General features: G+C 32.8%; 7 protein-coding genes across 10 annotated transcripts; 4 read left to right on the forward strand and 3 right to left on the reverse strand.

The window, feature by feature from the left end:
* Positions 1-1,824: 1,824 nt before the first annotated feature.
* Eif4e4 (eukaryotic translation initiation factor 4E4) lies at positions 1,825-3,787 on the forward strand. Its single transcript, XM_083080917.1, has 4 exons — positions 1,825-1,972; positions 2,465-2,646; positions 2,759-3,076; positions 3,161-3,787. Exons 1-4 carry the CDS (start codon positions 1,943-1,945, stop codon positions 3,273-3,275), a joined length of 645 nt encoding a protein of 214 aa, XP_082937043.1. The 5' UTR covers positions 1,825-1,942; the 3' UTR covers positions 3,276-3,787.
* Positions 3,558-5,619, reverse strand: Fadd (fas-associated death domain protein). Its single transcript, XM_083080916.1, has 5 exons — positions 5,462-5,619; positions 4,958-5,393; positions 4,528-4,686; positions 4,299-4,429; positions 3,558-4,230 (listed from the first exon to the last, which is right to left on the reverse strand). The coding sequence occupies exons 2-5, from the start codon at positions 5,286-5,288 to the stop codon at positions 4,096-4,098; spliced, it is 756 nt and encodes a 251-aa protein (XP_082937042.1). The 5' UTR covers positions 5,289-5,393; positions 5,462-5,619; the 3' UTR covers positions 3,558-4,095.
* Positions 5,620-5,889: 270 nt separating this feature from the next.
* Pigeon (gamma-secretase activating protein pigeon) lies at positions 5,890-13,267 on the forward strand. Of its 2 annotated transcripts, none has more exons than XM_083080746.1 (10): positions 5,890-6,076; positions 6,793-6,929; positions 7,003-7,327; positions 7,547-7,803; positions 8,525-9,663; positions 9,904-10,236; positions 10,447-10,661; positions 10,772-10,981; positions 11,052-11,123; positions 11,206-13,267. In XM_083080746.1, exons 1-10 carry the CDS (start codon positions 6,019-6,021, stop codon positions 11,274-11,276), a joined length of 2,817 nt encoding a protein of 938 aa, XP_082936872.1. In that variant the 5' UTR covers positions 5,890-6,018; the 3' UTR covers positions 11,277-13,267. The 2 variants fall into 2 exon arrangements, with proteins under 2 accessions (XP_082936872.1, XP_082936873.1); XM_083080747.1 differs by having other exon boundaries at positions 5,893-6,076; positions 6,774-6,929.
* LOC145960984 (uncharacterized) lies at positions 11,144-14,313 on the reverse strand. The gene is made up of 2 exons (XM_083080749.1): positions 14,206-14,313; positions 11,144-14,133 (listed from the first exon to the last, which is right to left on the reverse strand). Exon 2 carries the CDS (start codon positions 14,128-14,130, stop codon positions 12,763-12,765), a length of 1,368 nt encoding a protein of 455 aa, XP_082936875.1. The 5' UTR covers positions 14,131-14,133; positions 14,206-14,313; the 3' UTR covers positions 11,144-12,762.
* Positions 14,314-14,534: 221 nt separating this feature from the next.
* On the forward strand, positions 14,535-15,543 carry LOC145960987 (uncharacterized). Its single transcript, XM_083080754.1, has 2 exons — positions 14,535-14,718; positions 14,889-15,543. Exon 2 carries the CDS (start codon positions 14,909-14,911, stop codon positions 15,212-15,214), a length of 306 nt encoding a protein of 101 aa, XP_082936880.1. The 5' UTR covers positions 14,535-14,718; positions 14,889-14,908; the 3' UTR covers positions 15,215-15,543.
* Positions 15,355-17,992, reverse strand: LOC145960985 (uncharacterized). Its single transcript, XM_083080750.1, has 2 exons — positions 17,686-17,992; positions 15,355-17,293 (listed from the first exon to the last, which is right to left on the reverse strand). The coding sequence occupies exon 2, from the start codon at positions 17,138-17,140 to the stop codon at positions 16,418-16,420; it is 723 nt and encodes a 240-aa protein (XP_082936876.1). The 5' UTR covers positions 17,141-17,293; positions 17,686-17,992; the 3' UTR covers positions 15,355-16,417.
* A 473-nt stretch (positions 17,993-18,465) lies between these two features.
* LOC145960986 (calcium load-activated calcium channel) lies at positions 18,466-20,415 on the forward strand. 3 transcript variants are annotated; one of them, XM_083080752.1, is made up of 5 exons: positions 18,466-18,724; positions 18,848-19,056; positions 19,179-19,256; positions 19,634-19,953; positions 20,051-20,415. In XM_083080752.1, the coding sequence occupies exons 2-5, from the start codon at positions 18,996-18,998 to the stop codon at positions 20,141-20,143; spliced, it is 552 nt and encodes a 183-aa protein (XP_082936878.1). In that variant the 5' UTR covers positions 18,466-18,724; positions 18,848-18,995; the 3' UTR covers positions 20,144-20,415. The 3 variants fall into 3 exon arrangements, with proteins under 3 accessions (XP_082936878.1, XP_082936879.1, XP_082936877.1); XM_083080753.1 differs by having other exon boundaries at positions 18,466-18,711; XM_083080751.1 differs by having other exon boundaries at positions 18,466-19,056.
* Positions 20,416-20,599: the final 184 nt, after the last annotated feature.

The following is a 20,599-nucleotide window of genomic DNA, read 5'->3' on the forward strand; positions in this document are numbered from 1 at the left end:
AGGTCCACGGCGCATGCGCAGTAGCACGCTTGGAGCGCGCGTGGAGGGGATGCTGCGCATGCGCCCGCGCTCGACGCTCGGCCAACTTCAGTTAAGCCCCTTGCACAATGCTAGGCAACAGGCAATAGAAATAAGGAATAGAAACTATTGACCAATAAATACGCGGAACAGAAAATATCCGCCAATAGGAGCAGAGAATAGATACTATTTCTGTTCTTATTGCCTGTTGCCTAGCATTGTGCAAGGGGCTTTAAGCCCCTTGCACAATGGCTGCGTTCAGCAGAAAAAGCTGCTTTGCAACTGTTGTAAAATTCGTGAGCCTGATTGGTGTATGCTCTTAATTTTGACTGGATCTAAGAGCATACACCAATCAGATTCACGAATTTTACAACAGTTGCAAAGCAGCTCTTTCTGCTGAACGCAGCCAATGGCCGCATTCAGCAGACTCAACAGTTGGGCAACATTACTAGATTTTCCGATGTAATTCGACGCTGATTGGTCGGACCTGAAAGTAGAAACCAATCATGTTCGATTGCTACTTAGCGGTTGAGTTTACTGAATGCGGCCAATGCTAGGCAACAGGCAATAGAAATAAGGAATAGAAACTATTGACCAATAAATACGCGGAACAGAAAATATTCGCCAATAGGAGCAGAGAATAAATACTATTTCTGTTCTTATTGTCTATTGCCTAGCATTGTGCAAGGGGCTTTAGAAAAGAACAGACGTATTATCTAGAGACTTTTTAATAACCTAGATATTAGTGATTTTTTGTTGATTGGTCGAAAGATTTTAAGAACAAAAATGGCGAAGTCAAGGAAAAGTTGTTATATTCTGGCATCATTATTTAAAATATTTAATAGTAACATTAATAATGGATATATTTAAGAAATTTTATATACATTTCTGTAAAAATTTTCCCAAGGTTAAAGATTTTTTTTTAAATAAAAACATTAACAGAAAGAAAAGACTAAACAAGGTACTTATAATAAAATAAATATCCGGAAATATTTATATTTAAAATTTGTTATAAAGCTAAATATGCTTCTTTTTTTGTGTTTAATTAAATAATAAACAAATTTCCGAAAAATACATGTTAAAGATTTTTATGTATAAAATAATTTTACAATTAAATAAATAAATTTAGGAAAATATAAAGAACCCATACAGCACAGAATATTGCAACAATATTGCGGTAATATTGTAATGTTGTTGCAATGTTACATCAATAATAATAATATTGCCGCAATATTACGGTAATATTGCAATGTTGCTGCAATATTACAACAATAATAATAATATTGCGGAAATATTGCAATGTTGCTGCAATGTTACAACAATAATAATAATATTGCCGCAATATTGCGGTAATATTGCAATGTTGCTGCAATATTACAACAATAATAATAATATTGTGGAAATATTGCAATGTTGCTGCAATGTTACAACAATAATAATAATATTGCTGCAATATTGCGGTAATATTGCAATGTTGCTGCAATGTTACAATAATAATAATATTGCCGCAATATTGCGGTAATATTGCAATGTTGCTGCAATATTACAACAATAATAATATTGCGGAAATATTGCAATGTTACAACAATAATAATAATATTGCCGCAATATTGCGGTAATATTGCAATGTTGCTGCAATTTTACAACAATAATAATAATATTGCCGCAATATTCTGTGTGCTGTACGGGAAATATCTTTACATAAACTCATAAAATTTATGAATTAACAAATGCAATTAATAAATGCAAAATTAATTTCACCCGAAAAATTATTCGCCAAAGTAAAACTACTCCAAAGTGAAGTATGGCGAAGTTGGCCATCTACCTCTTTACACCGTCTATGGGAAATATTGCGAAATCGCACACAGATGTGCCTGCTGCCAGTTCGCGGCTTCCACAGAGCGTGTGTGCATATTGAAGTGACATGGCTACGAGTATTTCCGAGGAAATCGAGGTAATTGCAGCGCGAAGATAGAAATCGCGTTAAGATCTCGCGCGCAGGAACCCGAGCAATTCGCCGATCTCGACGAGGAGACGATTTTCCGACGTCCCGCACCCAACATCAGGACACTCTCTCTTCCGGAGCTTTCCATATCCTTCCCTCCGCGTCCTTCCACCCCCCTTGCCCTAGTTACCGAATATTCCTTGCTTGGGAAATGTCCTAAAGCCGCAAGCTATAAACGCCGTTAAACGTTCGTAGAAGCGTTTGTCTCGACAGTCGTTTATTATTCCATGAATAATCCGCCCAATTATCGGGGATGTAACGCGAGAATTTTGAAAGAGGATCGTCCGCGAAAAAATGTACAGAGCGATCGCACAGGTTAACGTGTATCATCGGGTCATAAGGTCGTCCGTTTCGCGGGTCGACACAAGCGAATAATCCGATCCTATCGATGTAATAATATTAGCCTGTAATGGGATAAACAACGATGAAATCATTTTCCAGGAAATCGATCGCAAGCAAAACACCGAGGTGACAAATACCGGCGAGTTTCCGCCTGAATATCTGATCAAACATCCGCTGCAAAACACCTGGACCCTGTGGTATTATGAGCCCGATAAGAATAAATCGTGGGAGGAGAGCCAACGGGAGATAACTAGTTTCGATACAGCCGAGGATTTCTGGAGGTTCATCCTTTTTTTTTTTTTTTTTTTTTGAGATATACGAAAGATACGTCGGTAATTTATATGTATTGTAGGACGTGTGAATTGACAAAGAAAAATTTTCTTTCATCGACAGCTTGTACAACCACATAAAGACAGCTTCCGAGCTGAGACAGGGTTGCGACTATAGCATGTTTAAGCAAGGAATCCGGCCTATGTGGGAAGACGATCAGAACAAGTGCGGCGGCCGATGGTTAATAAATCTAGATAAGAGGCAAAGAACTACAGATCTAGACAATTTTTGGTTAGAAATTTTGCTTTGTATGATTGGAGAAGCGTTCAACGAATACTCTGACGATGTATGCGGGGCTGTAGTAAACGTGAGGCCAAAGGGAGACAAACTTGGTATTTGGACGTCAAATGCGGATAGCGCGGATAGTGTTATGGAAATTGGGTACAAAATTAAATTGGTTCTCTTTACATAACTATTAATAAATTTTTTGTTGAAATCCTTGTTAACACATTATTTTGATTTCAGTCGTAAACTGAAGGAAAGATTAAGGATCACATCTAAAACGACTATGGGATATCAAGTGCATAAAGATACTATGATCAAAGCTGGCAGTCAAACAAGAAATACATATACACTTTAAAAATATTGCTAAATTTATTGTCACCCCTAAGTTGTTCATTAAGATATTAATTTCTGAAATTACTAGATGAATTATTAATGATAAAATTATTTAAAAAAAAAAAATTGCTGAATGAAATATTAATAATATAATTGTGAGTGAAAGTATCTCTACATTATATTGCAAAAAATTAAACTTTATTTTCGAAAGCATGTTATATCATCATTGTAGTCATGTTTTCATATGAGGAAAATTAAGTAAAAATTAATAAATATATGTTTCAAGTAATTCAAGTAATTGAAATTAATTAAAATTAAATTGAAAGTAGATGGAAAGAAAGAAGAATATCGATATAAACATTTGTTTTACAAAGAGATATACAGTATGTGTAATTTAGATCTAGTTTAGAAAGTACGCGCAGGCTGCTGTATTTTCCTGTGGCTGGTAACATGCATGTGATCATAAAATCATATGCTAGAAGATGTAATTTACACAACTTTACCTTTCAACAAATAAATTCTTGTAATTTGTAATATTTTTCTGATATACATTTTATTAATCCTTGCCTAGTGAATATTTGATTTATTAAAATCTATTTTTGCTATATGAAATAATTATTTATCTTTTTTTCTTCTTGATATACTATAATACATTCTAACAATATATTTAGCTAGGCAAGGGTTAAAAATTGACCATGTACATTAAACTATGTGCAAATATATAAAAATATTTAACAACTAAACTTGATATTTAACAATGGATAGTTTAAATATCAAATATCTATCTTTTCCTACACAATTAAAAAAAAACCCTACAGACGGAATTGTCCAGATTCTGTATATCATAAATTTTTATCTTTCAATACTAATTCTTCTACAAGTTCTTTAAGATCTTTGCGTCTTCCTTTTTCTAAAGCACGTATTAAATTTATCGCCCATTGTTCGGTATTGGATTGTGATATGTACATTCGCAAAATCTACAACAAAAATTATATTTTAAAGCATGTAATTATACATATATATATATATATACACACAATCTTACCTGACAAGATTGCTCCTTTAAATCAAAAGGATATTTGCTTTGTATAGCATCAATTTCACATTCTCTAATATTTAAATGTCTAGCTACATCTCTCCAGGAGCGACCTAATCTATCCTTCAATTGTAATAACACTTTAAAAGAAAAAAATATATATTGTAGATATTGTAAACATACATGTGAAAAAATAAAAAAAAATGGAAACAACTTTAACATGTAACTTTAAAAATACCTGTTTGTTGTAGCAATTTTCTGTCATTGAGATTGTTTCTTTCTTCTTGCTCAAAACATAATGTTTGTGTAGTCTGACTAAGTGATTCAGCTGAACTTTCTAGTGTGGATTGAGATAAATTAGAACTAGATGGAGACTCTGAGATTGATGATGTTGGAACTGTTGTAAAAATAAAAATTGCTAGTTTAACATCATATCAATAATGAAATTTGAAGTAAAAATGACATTGCATATTAATATTTTTAAAACAATCTTCAATTTTTGGCTCCAAATTACACTATTTTCTTAACAAATTTTTATTTAGAAATTCTCAAATTAATTTTATATAAAATTATGTAAAAAATTCTAATACACTAAAACTGCTTTGTCATTCTGGTACAAGTTCGTCAAATAAAATGAATTGAGTCCATAAATATAAAAAAACATTCACCTTCATCACTTTGATACATATTACACAAATATAATTGTGGCATAGACTTCACCCAATTTTCATAATCTTGCAGCTTGCTTTCCAAGTTTGGATCAACAACAAATTTCTTCGATATGTATCGCAATGGCTCTATTTGATCATAACTGACAATATCCCGCTTTTCTAGCAGCCTTATTAACGTTTGCAGATCTGTCACCTTGCTTAATTTACGTTTGGATTCAATATTGTTCATGTAATAAAGTTTCAATTCATCCAAGGTTCCGCTGTCAATGAACAGCTCAGCTTTGCTGAGAAACTCTTGACGAAGTATATTGTATTTCTCGAGCATCATGCCTTTCAATACGAAAACCCCTCGAGATAAAAAAATTAGACCTTTGAGCCAGATTTACACGGGAATACCCGCGCAATAACATTTACGCATAGATGAGATTGTAATCTGGAAAAGCATCTTTGAATAGATATCTTCGAGTCTAATAAAACGCATGAATGTTCAAAAATACTTACATTAAATATACCTCTTCTATTCTGAAACTTTTATAGACATATTCTAAAATTTATATAAACGTATAATATATCACATCACATTTTATAGCTCATTTGACAATTGTTGACACATGGACGCATGTGATACGCATTGTTGCCAACATTATATAATTCTATGCCTACCATTTCGGAGAGAGAAGATTCGCAGTCCAATCAGGAATATCTGACGAATCGGGTGGGATCCGATTGACCACGTCGCCAATTGGCCAATTCAAAATAGGACTCTCTGATTGGTTAATCATTGCTGGTTACCCTAGGCACAGATCGATATAATTGGCTGTGATCAATCGCAACGTGGTCAAACGGGACGCCTCCTGACGAATCATGTGTCTTGAAAACTTGCCGCTTGCGTCCGTTGTAAATTGGACTTTAACAGCAGCAGACGACAAGAGACGCAGAAGTGTCAAAGTACCATATGTGTGTACTTTTTACTGGCCAGAGAACTGTAGTGGAACGTCAATCGAGAGGAAATTGTTGCGACATAAGTATTATTTACAAATATAATTTTTCTAATAGATATGATAGAGAATCTCGCAGCAAAATTATGCTTGTTACTGTCGGAAAATGCCAATACAGGTGATTACAAATGAATTGTGACTTTATTAATTAAAAATAGATAGTATAACATGCATCCAGAAAATATTGATATATTAATACATAGAATATTTTTATCTAATATTAAATTATACATACATGTATACAGGGTGTCCCAGACTTAACGAATCAGCCGTTAATGGTAGATTCCTGAGATCATTTGGAAACGAAAATCTTAATACCAAAATGTTGAGGAAGGTGTAGTTTCGGCGCTATAAAAGATTAAAGATTACCAATCGGCGCATTACGTTCTCCTAGCTCAGGGACATAGCGCATTAAGGGGCTCGCGTACAGCGCGATAATATCGATATCGATAGAGGGATCAAATATAAAATAAAAAATAGGATTCTGCAATGAGCGTTATTGTGTTTTCCATGCGACAGTAGTCAGTAGTTTGGACATTTTTATGAAGTCTCTCAACATTTTGGTATTAGAATTTTCGTCTCCAAATGGCCTCAGGAATCTACCATTAATGGCTGATTCGTTAGGTCTGGGACACCCTGTATATGCATAATTATATTTATATATTAATATAATTACATTATGTATATGTGTGTATGTGATGCGTATGAGAGAATATTGGGCAACGCTTAAAAGTTAGGAAAGTATTTATTACAACCCAATAGATGATTTCATATAACTATGATGTTTCAAAATTGTTTATCAGAAGAGGAGATAGTTTTCTTTATTTTTACTAGCCGAACAATGGAAGCTACTGGGACAGGAGAGAGATGGTTCGATACTTATCAGTTGGGTGGAGGAATCAGAAAAGGGCAATGTACATACATTATGTACTGTAATTGGCCGTTACGACCAGATTAACAATAAATTACAAGTAAGAATGATGAGGAAATCTTTATTCACATTATATAGAGATATTTTTAATATCACTTTGATTGTGTGTTTAGGTATTATACCGCTTTTCAGAGGTATTAAATGTCGTTCAAGCTACAATCAACCAAAATCATAATTTATTAGGATATGTAACGAAACAAAAAGAAAATCACTTGGAGAAAGCAGATGCCAGTGAAAATCGCTGTTCGGACAACGTTAATGCAACTGATGAACTTTGCAGAGAACTTTATAGAGTATTTATTATTGAATTGACGACTGATGATGCCAAAATGCATAATCTAGAGATAGAGAGATCTAAACAAGTGCGGATACAATTTTTATATAGAGAAAAAGAACAACTCGATGTAGACAAGTTTTTGGTGCTAATACATCATGAATGTAAGTAAATTCCATTTGAAAGTATATAAGTGCAGCTGCTTATGTTGCACTTACATACATTTATAAGCTTTGATTAAAATATGGAATCACTTGTAAAAATAGAAAATTAGAATTTGAAGATGAAATATTTAAATCAATAAAAAAAATCTTTGCTTTATTTACTTATTATATTAATTATCTTGACAAATTTTCATAATTTATATTATGTATCTTTTCTAGGTGTCATGATATACACTGTTCAATTTGATACATCTGAAAGTGATTTAAGGCTGATAAAAGAATTAAAATCTGAAATACTTGTAAAAACCTTTATATGGGCTCAATGGGATATGATTAATCAAGTTCTTTATCACATACATCATCGACGAATACCCGCGAGTGTAGTTACTGAGAACGATGATGAAAATAATTCCAAATCTTCAAAACCGACACTTAGCGGTCTTCAATTTCATGATGACTTGCCTCATGAAACAGTGGTGAGTATTTTTCGGTGACAAGAATCTCAATTACCTCTCTAAACTCGTGTGCTTTTGCAATACTAACATTTTATGGACAGGATGAGTCATTAGAAATTATTTTCTAAGATATCTAAATAAATATTGATCTTACACAAAAGTGTTTAATAGTTAAAAGTTAATTTTGAAAGAGCTATATTTTGATTATCTTAGCTTCTTCTAGATAGAAGTTTAAATAAAAAAATATTAAATAAAATTAATTTATTTTGTTTAAAAAATTATTTTTATTACTCATCCTGTTTTCCTGATTTTCATTTCAAAGTCATCCCCCCCCCCCCCCGCCATGATCAAGGTATTTAAAGTCATTAGATTTGTTTTTTTTATGCTACAATTATAGCGAATTAAGAGTAGAACCTTCCATTTAATTATATAAAAAATTTGAGATGTTTCACAACTTTATGGCTCTTTTACCTAAAAAAAGCTAAGACAACCAAATGTAGCCTTTCAAAATTATTTAACTTTTATTTGAAACGTTTTTGTATAAGATAAAATTTCCACGAGGATATTTTGAAAGACAGTTTCTAGTGACTCACTCTCTGTATATTGCTAATATAAAAAAAGCTGATTAATAATGCTAATAAATTTAGTATACAACACATATGTATCTACTAAATTAAACTTTGTAGCAAAATGTGCATGATACACTATGTATTAGCGTAACATTTGTGTTGTATCTTTTTAGCTGAATATCCCATTAAATTTACCGCTACTATCACCGTCCTCTAATTGTGGGACTTACGAGGACGACGTAATACCCCTACGAGTCCACGATTGTTCTCTAGATCTCATAGTAGTGTCGGATACCAAGGGGATGGTTTGCGTTTGTCACTACTATCTTTATCGGCCCGTTCAGCCACCGCAGCATGTACTTAACTCCTTGAACGAGTCCAACACGGTACACTTCGCGTACTCGGTGACGCTGTTACATCACAGCTGCGTTATCCACTGTGTTATACCGGGTATTACATGGTCGCGCGCCAAGCTGATAAGACCGACCTTCGCAATCTACGAGGGCCATCATATGATAGTGTTCGTGCCGGGGCTGTTTGCGCATCTTCTCGAGATCGGTGTGAACCACGAGCCCTGTTGTCACATATTATGCGGCCCACCACCGTCGATACCGTCTCGCGTTTCCTATCTGGTGCCCTTACTCGACCTGGATAATACTAGTAAAGGAACGAGAAAGAATTCCTACAATCCGGACAGTAGTTCACTCGCGAATTCTAGCAATGTACTGACGATAGACTTGCCTACTCTGGATCTGGTGCCGTTGACAATTCCGCCGGACTTTCTCATTGAAGTCTTTCGCAAGGAAATCTCGGTCGAGATCCGTCTGGGGATACTCCATTATTTTCTCTGTCATAAAAATGACACGGAAGTCATCGCGGAATTAATGTCCATTGTTGCGGAGAAGCCACGCTCGCTGGACATCCCGCGCTTTATGCAAGAGATTCTTATAGGCGGCTCTTACGCTCTAGTGCAAAAGAATCTCCTCGCTGATACCATTCCGTTGCTGTCTCTGTTGCCCGTCACTACGATCGGGGATTACATGACGTTTGACATAAAAATGAACGATTTGGACATTACGCTGAGCCACGAGAAACTCTGGAACACATCGGTGATGTTGCTCTCGCCGCAGCAAAGGCTCGTTCCTTATCGTAGCGATCTATGGACTAGGCTGTGGGATCAACTGAGTAAAAATGGTGGCGATAAATTAAGATTCAAACCTAGCCATATTGCGGAGAAGCTATTAGTCTCTTTAGCTTGCTATCAACCAGAGGCCTTGTCCAGATGCAGCACTCCAATGTCTCCAAGTGGAGGGTAACAGAATCGCTTTGTACTCTAATTCTATGCTTAACTAATTGCATGCATATGTTACATAGTGTAAGAGTAATGCAAAAGACCGTGCTATCTGCTTGTTACTATTTTTCTACAAGATTTCGATTAGACTATGACAAAAAAAAATATATATTTATTTATCATTTAGCTTAAAAATTTTTTATGTAAAATAAAATGTCTTATTGTCCCAGAATTGCAATAAACAATAAACGACATGGATAGATTTGTTGCAGTACCTCTTGGAGATTTCATGGGTAATCGGAACATCAAGTTGGACTCGGGTTTACCGTTTAACGAGACTGAAAGTTGCACCGCTTCGAAGCAGGAGCATATCGTTTCCGTCAATTTACGTGAACTCTCCATGTACCTTCTGAAAAACGGCACGCACACGTCGACCATGCATACGCGAGGCTCTTGCACCCCGTTACACGTTCATGCCATGGCTACGAGATACGTGGCTGCGCAATTGGAAGCTTCGCGTATATTATGTCAAATACTTTGCAGGGCGGCCGGCGTCGATCCAAGAATCGAGCAAGAACGTGGATTTAATCTCGTGTACGTGAGACGCTCTTTTGGCATAAAATTTTAAATTGATTGTTCAATTTTGATTCAGTGTAAAATATAATGTAAACCTGTAATTCTTTTGTAGGATTTTATATTTTAAAATTTTCTTCCATTCAAAAATTCCTAAAGTGAAACTTGTTAATCCTTCATTTAGTTTATTGTTATATACCAAATATTCTCTTATAATATTGCTTTTTACAGAGATCAATTAGACGAGGCGAGACGATGGTTACTGTTTATGCTCTTGCAACGATACAGACACGCAATAGAGAACATCGCATTCCCGGCACCACAGGGATTCGCATCATTTTTTACTTATCTCGGCTACCGCACTCTCAAGTATTCAATGTTTTTACAATACGTCGAACGTTCAGTGTTTGAACTCCAAGTTGACGTTACCAAGATCATTCTAGCCGGTATGCATCTGTGACAAAAAATTGCTGTACTTACATTTAACGGTTTCTGAAGCGCAATTCAGATAGAAGATTTATATACAAACATTTTAAACTGATAATCTTCTGTTTAGATATAAGCGATACGAAAGAGAATGTCGTTCAAAAGTTGAAGTTGTTGTCCTTCTTGCCGAGGTCTCGTGCAAAGAGACTCTTAAATCAATGGCTACATCCAGTTAGTTTAATGTTACGAGCCAGAGAACATGCCGCTAATATTTTGTGCGGTGAAGTATCTCAGAGTCGAACTGGAAGCCGAACTTTACAACATCGTAATCATCACAATAGTGAGTTTAGAGAGAATAATCTTTTAATATAAATATGATCTCTGGCTAACGAGACCTAAATTACTTTCAGGTTTGGCAGCATTTCCTTCCGCAGATCGTTTATCACCATTAGATACCTTTTTGGATTTGCTTACTGCAAAAGGTACAAAGTATTCAACAATATTGTTGCTTAATACAATCTATTGTCTTTTGAATTTTATTAAAGTACAATTTTTATTTTTCAGCTAGTCTTACAGAATTGGATTTCGGGCTATTGATAGAGGCAACAGTAACATCTACGGAGGATTTTCTCTAAAGGAAATTAAGTTTAGTACTTGTAATCAAAAAAAATGAAATTGCTTTTTTTAATAGGTAATCAATTATAAATAATACTTTAAACTTTTGTGATTGAAATATTTTATATTTATTAAAATAATTTTTTAATAATAATTTCAATATAGAAAGGATAATTAGATATATTTTTAGTCATAAATAGTTATTATTTTAATAACAATTTTCAAAGAGTAGCACAGTTATCTTTCAAGTTTAGTTATTATATCAATGATTATTATATCAAATGATACAATATTATTATATCAAATGATTACAAAATTTAATGTTGATAAGTAAAAGCAAATAACAAAAATTTATTCAAGAAATTTAATTAAGTATTACATTACATAATTAAGTATTACATTAAGTATTACATTGTAACTATTCATAACTATGTGTGGAGATTGCTGTCTCTTATGAAATTCTCATAATTCTCATCATTGAGAATTTAAAAATGAGAAATGGCAACAGAGCAAACATTATGGTCCATATTCTGAATCCTCTTTTATTGATAAAAGTGCCTCTAAAAGTGGCTTATAAGCCTTCTGATTGGCTGTAAGCCACTTTTAAAGGCACTTTTATCAATAAAAGAGAATTCAGAATATGGACCTATATCTATTAGAAAGCATGTATTATACATGTTATTATATTGTATTATATTATATTACATTATATTATTGTTCTTTTCACGTTTTTTTATCGATATATCTGTACGTATTGAACATTCTAAATATGAGGAAAAAAAGACAGTATTGTTACAACTTATGCATATGTATAAAAAAATTGTAATATTAAATCAGTATCTCTCTCTCTCTTTATGTCGTAATGCACAACTTTTATATAATTTATGACATTACACTTGGTATATCAAATGTGATGTAATGTACTGATATTTATAATTGATGATATATATGTATATATTTAATAGCTATATATGTTGTGTGTTATTTCATATTAATGTACAATTGACAAGAGGGTAAATAGATTAGATGTGTCATCATGTAAAAAAGTGTTCAAAGATCCATATGTATCATATATACACACACATACTTATTTAGTCAACTATATATCATATGTATAATAGATATAAAAAAATAGTTATAATATTTATAAGGATCGAGAATATATTGTGGTAATCATTAATTTTTCATCTTGCCTCTTTTTAAGTCAGTTTCTTGCTAACGCGTAGTGTGATACGGGCTTAAGATTTGCTTTAAGGCATACATATATAAGTAACTTACTGTATACTAATTTACTGCTTAATCGTGCCAAACAATTTTTAATAAGTGGGAACGGATATTTTTGTTTGATTACGCGACTGTTCAAGGGACGCAAAGTCTTCAGGTATCGGTTTTCTCTCCAACTGGTACTACACGCGCGCAATACAGAGACGCACTATGCCTAATAATGCCTCTTTTTAATAAATTGTCGGTCTCTCTTATTTGGATTCGCTCGAACTCCGCGAATTATCAAGGAATCGACTTACGAGGAAAGTAAGCATACGAATTGTCTTTGAGCTTAACTCTGAAAACATAATCATTTTTAACCGTAGGTACAGAAGTACTTTGTGAAAATAGGGTTGGAAAATCTGTAATGCTGGCTTTGTTAGTAATATTATCGGCAGAAGCGACAAAGGAAAAAAGTTTTACCCTACTGTTATTCTCCTCTTTGGTATTGTCTATATCGGTATTGTCTATACCGTAGAAAAGTTTATTAACCTTAAGAAAATCACGACCCAACAAAATATGAGTAGGCGAGGAATTATGATTGAGAACATGAAGATCACAAAATGTCAAAATATGGGGCAAGATGTCTAGTTTAATAAATGACGAAATAAAACCACGGGTCTTAATAATGCCATCATTTAAAGCCTTATAAGAATGAGGAGAAGTTTTTAAAGGTGTGGTCAAAAAAAATTTGTTGTAAACCGATTCACGAATAAACGAAACTGGACTACCCGAATTAATTAAAGCAGTCAATTTACAAGCAGTTCCATTGATTTCGCAGATGTTTAAAACATGGTCATTGTGAACAATGATCTTATGGCTCGAGTCTTCTACTGTTGCTACCGGAGTAACTAAAGCTTGAGCTTTGAGCTTCTTACAGGTTGCAGCTTTTTTCTTGAGTTTGGAGCAATTCGTTTTCATATGTCCTCTGGTGTGACAGTAAGAGCAGAAAGTTTTTTTCCTCTTCCGAGATTTAGATTTTTTAGATGAGTCCTTCAAGTCCTTTGGTTTATCCAATTTAACTGAATTATCCTTATTTTCATTTGATTTTGCTGACACATTAATCTTCTTGAGCTGTGTGTCACTAGAAGTCAAGGGATACAGCCTTCTTTCTAAGAGGATATTCACTGACGATTTTGTCTTACGAGGTCTCAGCTCGGCAGTTTTATCTGCGTGATGCACATCTTGTGAATGTTGAGTTTCACTTTGAGAATGCCGTCTTGTTTCAATATTGCTGCTCATCAAAGCAGCAAACGACTGCTGTAACTCGCTTATCTGTTCCTCTTGTTGCGTGACTTGAGCCCTGAGGAAAGTAAGGTGAGGCAGATACTTTGCGAAGGCATCTTTTTCTTTGTCATCTGAAAGATTCTGTTCAGCATCGATTTTTGGAACTGTACCTGTGGCAGATGAGCCGGGAGGATCAGGCTCGCCATGTGCTTCTTGCAACAACGTGGCTTGAGCCTCTTCCAGAGGACCATCTCTTTCGAGAGGCGATTGTAAGATGTTCAGGCAACGCTCGCGATATTCGGGGGTATTCCTATAACTGCTAACTTCTTTCCACAGGTCCTCCCAGGATCTAATATCTGATATCTTCTCAAGGCGTCGGAACATCTTCTTAAAAATGAAAAAATAGAACTACAGAAAAATAGAGCCAGATTGACTAAGCCTTAAAGAAATTGCACACACCACGTGTTTCAAATATCCGTAAAATAAGATAGTCACCCAAGCCACAACTGAACACGTTGCAGGCACAATGCACAATGCACAATCCCACTCGCTGCTCGTTCGCCAGTGGTCGTGGTGGTTAACGGGACGCGTCAAAACCACGCAGCCAATCGCCTTGCGCCACGTCACGCGAAGTAGCGCACTAGCGCCATCACGGCCGCACATCAGCGCCATCATGGCCGCACACCAGCGCCATCACGGCCGCACACCAGCGCCATCACATGGCGACTATGGGCCTGTTCTTTTTAGCTGCACTGCTGCACTAGTGCAATAAGTTAGAAAGAGACAAACATACTTTCTTTCACTCTAATTAATTGCACTAGAACTGAAAAGAACAGACCCTATACCTTACATTACAACGCTATATTTATGAGTGATGACCAGAAATATTTACAAATGCATCCGGTGAAGAATAGAAAATATAATAAAAGATTAAGTCAAGCCCACGGAATTTTCTGAAATGTTTCTATAATTGTAAGTTTTTTTTATAATTTCAGTTTCATACACGCATGTATATACATCTTTATATTTTTGCATGTTTATATTTTTAGCATTAATCATTTTTTATTAAATATATATAATATTTAAAATTATAATTGAAATAAAAAATTAATATTAAAATTAATATTCAAAATTAACTGCAGGTTCTTGTTAAGATCGAATTATGGCAGACACCACTTTGACGAGCGAGCAAACGAAATTTTTAGAAGAATGTGAAGAGGAGTTTAAAAATCGCTACACAGAAGAAGATAATGATTTCATGAAGATTAAAACACCGGAGCCAAAGAAACCGCCAATTGTGGATCCCTGGTACAATAAACCGCGTAGACACGATTGGTCACGTCAGCATCAGCATCAAAATCATGGTAGACGTAATCATCATTGGGATCGTCATAATAATGAGAGAAATGAAAAATTGGAACGACACGCTGGTAAACATTTAATGCATCATCGGCAAAAGATGTATTAAGACACAATGATATTGATGCAAGCACAGGGATTTGAATAACATGTGGGAATTGAACTTACAATTCTCATTATTTATACATATTTCTGATTAATGAATGATAAAGCACTTTTTTTTTTATATGAGAAATAAATTTTACATCAATGTGATTTAATAATGAATAATTTTACATTTTATTTTCTTATCCGTTGTAATTATTAACATAATATAAGCATTATAGTTATTTATAATTTGCTTTATTATATATTAAAGCTAAGAAATCATAAGAACACATACATTTGTCATAATATAGTACTGATTTGTACAAGATAAATAAAAAAAATTTGAAATCACATTGGACTTTATAGTAAAAGATACAAATACATTTGTATGTATGATATTTATGCTCTTAAACTTTTTAAAAGATGCACTTTTCAAGATGTGCCGATAACTTATAAAATAAATAAATAGAATATACTGATACAAAAACTAACACTGATTCAAATATTTAAAATATGAATACAGGTGTTTTCTCATACAATATTCTTTTTTTGGATACTTCAAGATTATACATTAAAAAAATTTATCTGTTTTTACTTTTATCACATTTGCACTTTCTTTTTGTAAAAGAAAATTAATATACAATCGAGCATTTTACGAAAAGAAAGAGTATAATTTTACAGATAAATTTACAGGCAATTTCTATATTCCAGTAATTTTTCTCGATTTCCATTCTAATAACGTATGCACAAAAAATTGTTCTATCTTTAATTCGTCTTTTCACTCCAATGTGATCTTGTGGCTGAATGTGAATAAGTGCAGAATAATGCAAAGAAAAAAACCCTACTTTAGAAAACACAGTCAACTTGAAATAGAGGAAAATCTGAAAAAGAAGAAATTGACTGTATAATAGTCTCTAATAAATCCATTCATCCTATAATTCCACAACAGAATAGTCGCCTAATAATCAAATCAGAGACCATTTGATTTTGGCCAAATTTCACATGTCCCTGATTAAAAGTTTGCATGGAATTACTTGTCAGATAAAGGATATAGATTTAGAAAGCAAAAAATAAAATAGAAGAGAGCAAAATTAAGAGAATTGGGATTGCACAAAAATTAGATTTAGCACCAAAAGTAACCATTCTGAATCTTTAAAAAAGAACACTTTCATTCGGCTACATTTTGTTACACCTCCTACATAAAAAATAAAATAATCATACATTCTCAGTCTTTGAAAGGAGGAGGAGCGGGAGAAGAAGGAAAGGAAGAAGGTGCAATTGGAACCTTTTTGAGAATTGCAACTTTTTTTTTTGAAATTTGGGATGCAATAAATCCTAATCCTCTTCGACCATGCGGAGTAATTACTTCCACTGGTTCTGTACGACCTTGATCATTTTTTCCAAGACCTTTCCCTGGTTTGTATCCCATTTTCTTCATCATATTTTGAATTTTTAATGCATGTAATACATTGCTCCTAGTTTCATCAATATGTGCATTGTTTGCTGTCTCAATTTCTCGAGTTTGATTTTCTTCCTCTACGTTATTAATGATATCTCCATTATTTGATTTTTTTCTGTTAACCTTGTGTATATAGTGTCCCAATCCTTTCCGACCACGTTGAATAACAGTTTCCACTGGTTCAACACGACCTTGGTCATTTTTTCCAAGACCTTTCCCTGGCTTGTATCCCATTTTTTTCATCATATTTTGAATTTTTGATGCGAGCAAAACATTGTTTTTGTTTTCATCAATACATGTGTTGCCTGTTATCTCATTTTCTCGATTATATTTTTCCTTATCAATTGTATCTCCGATATTCGAATTATTTTCCTTAGTCTTGTGTCTGCATATATTTTCATCATGATTCTTACTGTTTGTTTCATCATATTTTAATGAATTACTATATTTTTTATCAGTATCATTTTCAGAGGAGGACTGTCCAGACATTTTCCTTCGAGTAATTTAAACAATTACACAACAATCATTGTTTTCATAAGCAGACATTATGTTATGTAAACGCATCGCTTGAATAATGATGAAAATAATTATTAAGCGAATCTGCTGTCCTCAGTTTAATATCCTTATTACTCGAAACATTATCTGCATGCCCAGAAAAAGAATAATTAATAGAAATTTGTAAAAAACTTTCTCTTAAATTTAAATCTATTTTTTTTTATATGAATTTCATTAATGTAAATAGATTTGTAATAGATTTTCTAATAAACAGAGGTGACAGAATTTGTTGGAAAAATTCAGAAATGATTATTATAAGAAAAGTAATACAAAAATAATAACAGTTAATCATCAATTGATAGTAAATAATAGTAAATCATCAATTTCAGTAAAATTTATAGATGGAATGAAAAAAAGAGATCCTTCTGTGATATAGAAGATCAAAGGTAATTATATAAATTTTTCGAGTTTATTTATTCATTTAAATGAAAAAGTGTCTTAATAGACAGAAGTGAATGTCAGAAAAATTAATTGCTTACCGAGGAATAAACTAATGGAAATAAGATCAGTATTCCATTTAGCACATGAAAGAAACTTTACGGATCCAATAAACAGTAAATGTCAAGATATAGCACTTCCCCCCCATTTACAATACAGTCTAAATTGTGTGACAAAAGGTCTGGTAGAGATGCAATCACACATAGACGTAATAACGTAATGCGATAGAACCCTTATATTTTGAACCCCCTATTCTGAATAGAGAGGTCTTTCGGTAAACTGGAACATCCCCCTCTTTTGCACTATTTTTTTATTATAAAAATTATAAATTTTATTATAAATTATTAATAATTTTTTATTATAAATTATAAATTTTATTATAAATTTTTATTATAATTTATTATACGTTTGCCACGTGATTGCGTAATTTTTATCATTTTGCAATGATGTGCATGGAAAAAGGGAAGACAGAGATACAATAACTTCGTGTATCATTCACTCCCATGTGAATAGAATGAGAAAATAACGGGAAAGGTCTTGAGGATTTTAATAAAGAAATTCAGATATAACGCTAAGAAGGTGTCAAAGCAGACGGGTCGTGTCATGAGAAAATAATTGGAGTAGTCTAAAATTTTCAAGGGAGGACGTTTTCAATTTTCCATCAAAGGGAGTCTCATCCAGGGTGCGTTCTAAAATCTTAATTTCAATTGGCAGAAAAATCTTTGCTCCTTTCGTTCTGATTGGTCGATCGAACGCTATCTTATCTCACGAGTAGAATTTCCGAACGCATCCTCAATTTTAATGACTGCATCATATTGCGATTATTTCATTTTTCATTCGTTTCCTCGCACACGTGACAAGTGTGAAACACTTTCTTTCTAGCAAGAGAAGAAAAATTACGAGCGAGGAGAATTTTCTTTCCTTTTATTTTGGAAAAAATCTTGGCTACCTTGAAATGAAGAGAAAAATTTAGAATAGAGATTTTTAAAATAAAGGAAACTTCGAACGTATATTGTGCATTTGTGCAGAGAGCTGGACTTCGAAGTGAAAAATAGAAGAACAAACCTGTAAATGTGTATAGTGTGTACATCTCACTAAAAAAATAAATAAATAAAAAAAAGAAAAGTTGATAAATTTTTTTTTAATATATACAATATTTCGAATTGACACGTGCATAACATCGTGTATAATTTGACATTTTAGCTCCTATTCATTGTACATACAGTGCTTTTAATGACTCGCAAAATTTGATAAAATAGTAGTCATTCTTGATTATTTCTTGATAATTTTTTGTCAACAAAATTGATTATTGAATATATGAGCTAATAAATGAAAATATTCACTTGCAAAAATGTGGGCAGACACTATCCTAATTGTATTCATCAGTGTATGTACAGCGTTATTGGGTGAAGGTAAAACTATATAAATTTTCTTATATATGTAAAAATAAATATGTTAAGTTAGATGATAAGTTTAGAAGGAAATGCATATAAAATACTTATTTTGTTTTAATATATTTACTTGATGCTTTTAGGGCTAACGTGGTTAATGGTGTATAGAACCGAAAAATATCAAAAATTGAAGGCTGAAGTTGAAAAGCAGAGCAAAAAATGTGAGTTTATACATGCATATGGAATTTTAAACATATATAATATATACAGGGTATCAGGGCAATCTCTTCCCAAAAAAAGCTCTTATAGCTTACCTCGAGAGCTTTTCAAAACACTACAATAAAGTATTTTTTCATGGAGTACTTTTCGAGTTATGAGACTTGAAATAATCTCTTAATTTTATATAATCCATAAAATATCTAGTAAAATATTCATTTTTCGATTATCTTACCTTAATACTTTTATATACAAAATAATGAGAGGAATCAATTGGTGTAAAGAAAACACATAATTGTTTCGAAGAAAAAATATGTAATTTGCAATTAACAATTATATATATGTATATATATATGTCTATGAAAATTGTTTTCTCTGTTAGTGGAAAAAAGAAAAGAAGCACATGGCGATTCTTTAGATAAACAGCAAAAAAAGAAGATTGAACGAGAAGAGGAAAGACTGAAGAATAATAATCGTGATTTGTCTCTTGTGAAGATGAAATCAATGTTTGCAATTGGATTTGCATTTACAGCACTTTTAAGTATGTTCAATAATATATTTGATGGACGAATTGTTGCCAGATTACCGTTTGTCCCAATTAGCTGGATTCAGGGTTTGTCGCATAGAAATCTTCCTGGTGACGATTATACTGAATGCTCTTTCATATTTTTGTACATATTATGCACTATGAGTATCAGACAGGTAAATTTCATTTATAATTTCACATTTTATACATATATGAACATACATATTTCAATTTATATAGCAAGATTTTTTATATATGTACCTTTGATTTTAGAACATTCAGAAGATACTTGGCTTTGCACCATCCAGAACTGCAAGTAAGCAGAGCGGTAGTATCTTTGGACCGCCACCTCAACAATTCAAATAAATACACATTTGAAGCAAAGATAGTTAGACATTTATAGAGATTGTTTTATACTTCCTATTGCTCAAAAGTCGAGATTTATTCTTATATTCAATTAATCCTTATAATATCAATTTTTTGTTTCGTATTCCATTGGGAATTATATTTAAATAATGTTTTCAAAAATTACTTTTTTTTTCTTCTCTAAAGATTTAAATATATAAGTAAAATATAAGTGAACATGTATAATATATAACATAAATATATAATATATATATAAATATATAATATAATAATTGTACTATCTATTGATGTACATCATAGAATTAGAACTTTCATAATTTGTTAAAAATAAACTTAATTTATTGAAATTAAATGTAATTATATTTAAATTTAATTAAGCGGAAAAAGGAGAGAATTATATAGAAATATATAGAATGCAACCCCTCTTCAGAGTTTAGTATATAATATTTAAGAATT

The sequence above is a fragment of the Camponotus vicinus genome, unplaced genomic scaffold, assembly GCF_025532165.1.
Source record: "Camponotus vicinus isolate PSW18456_S1 unplaced genomic scaffold, iyCamVici1.0 SCAF_10, whole genome shotgun sequence".
Classification (NCBI taxonomy): Eukaryota; Metazoa; Arthropoda; class Insecta; order Hymenoptera; family Formicidae; genus Camponotus; species Camponotus vicinus.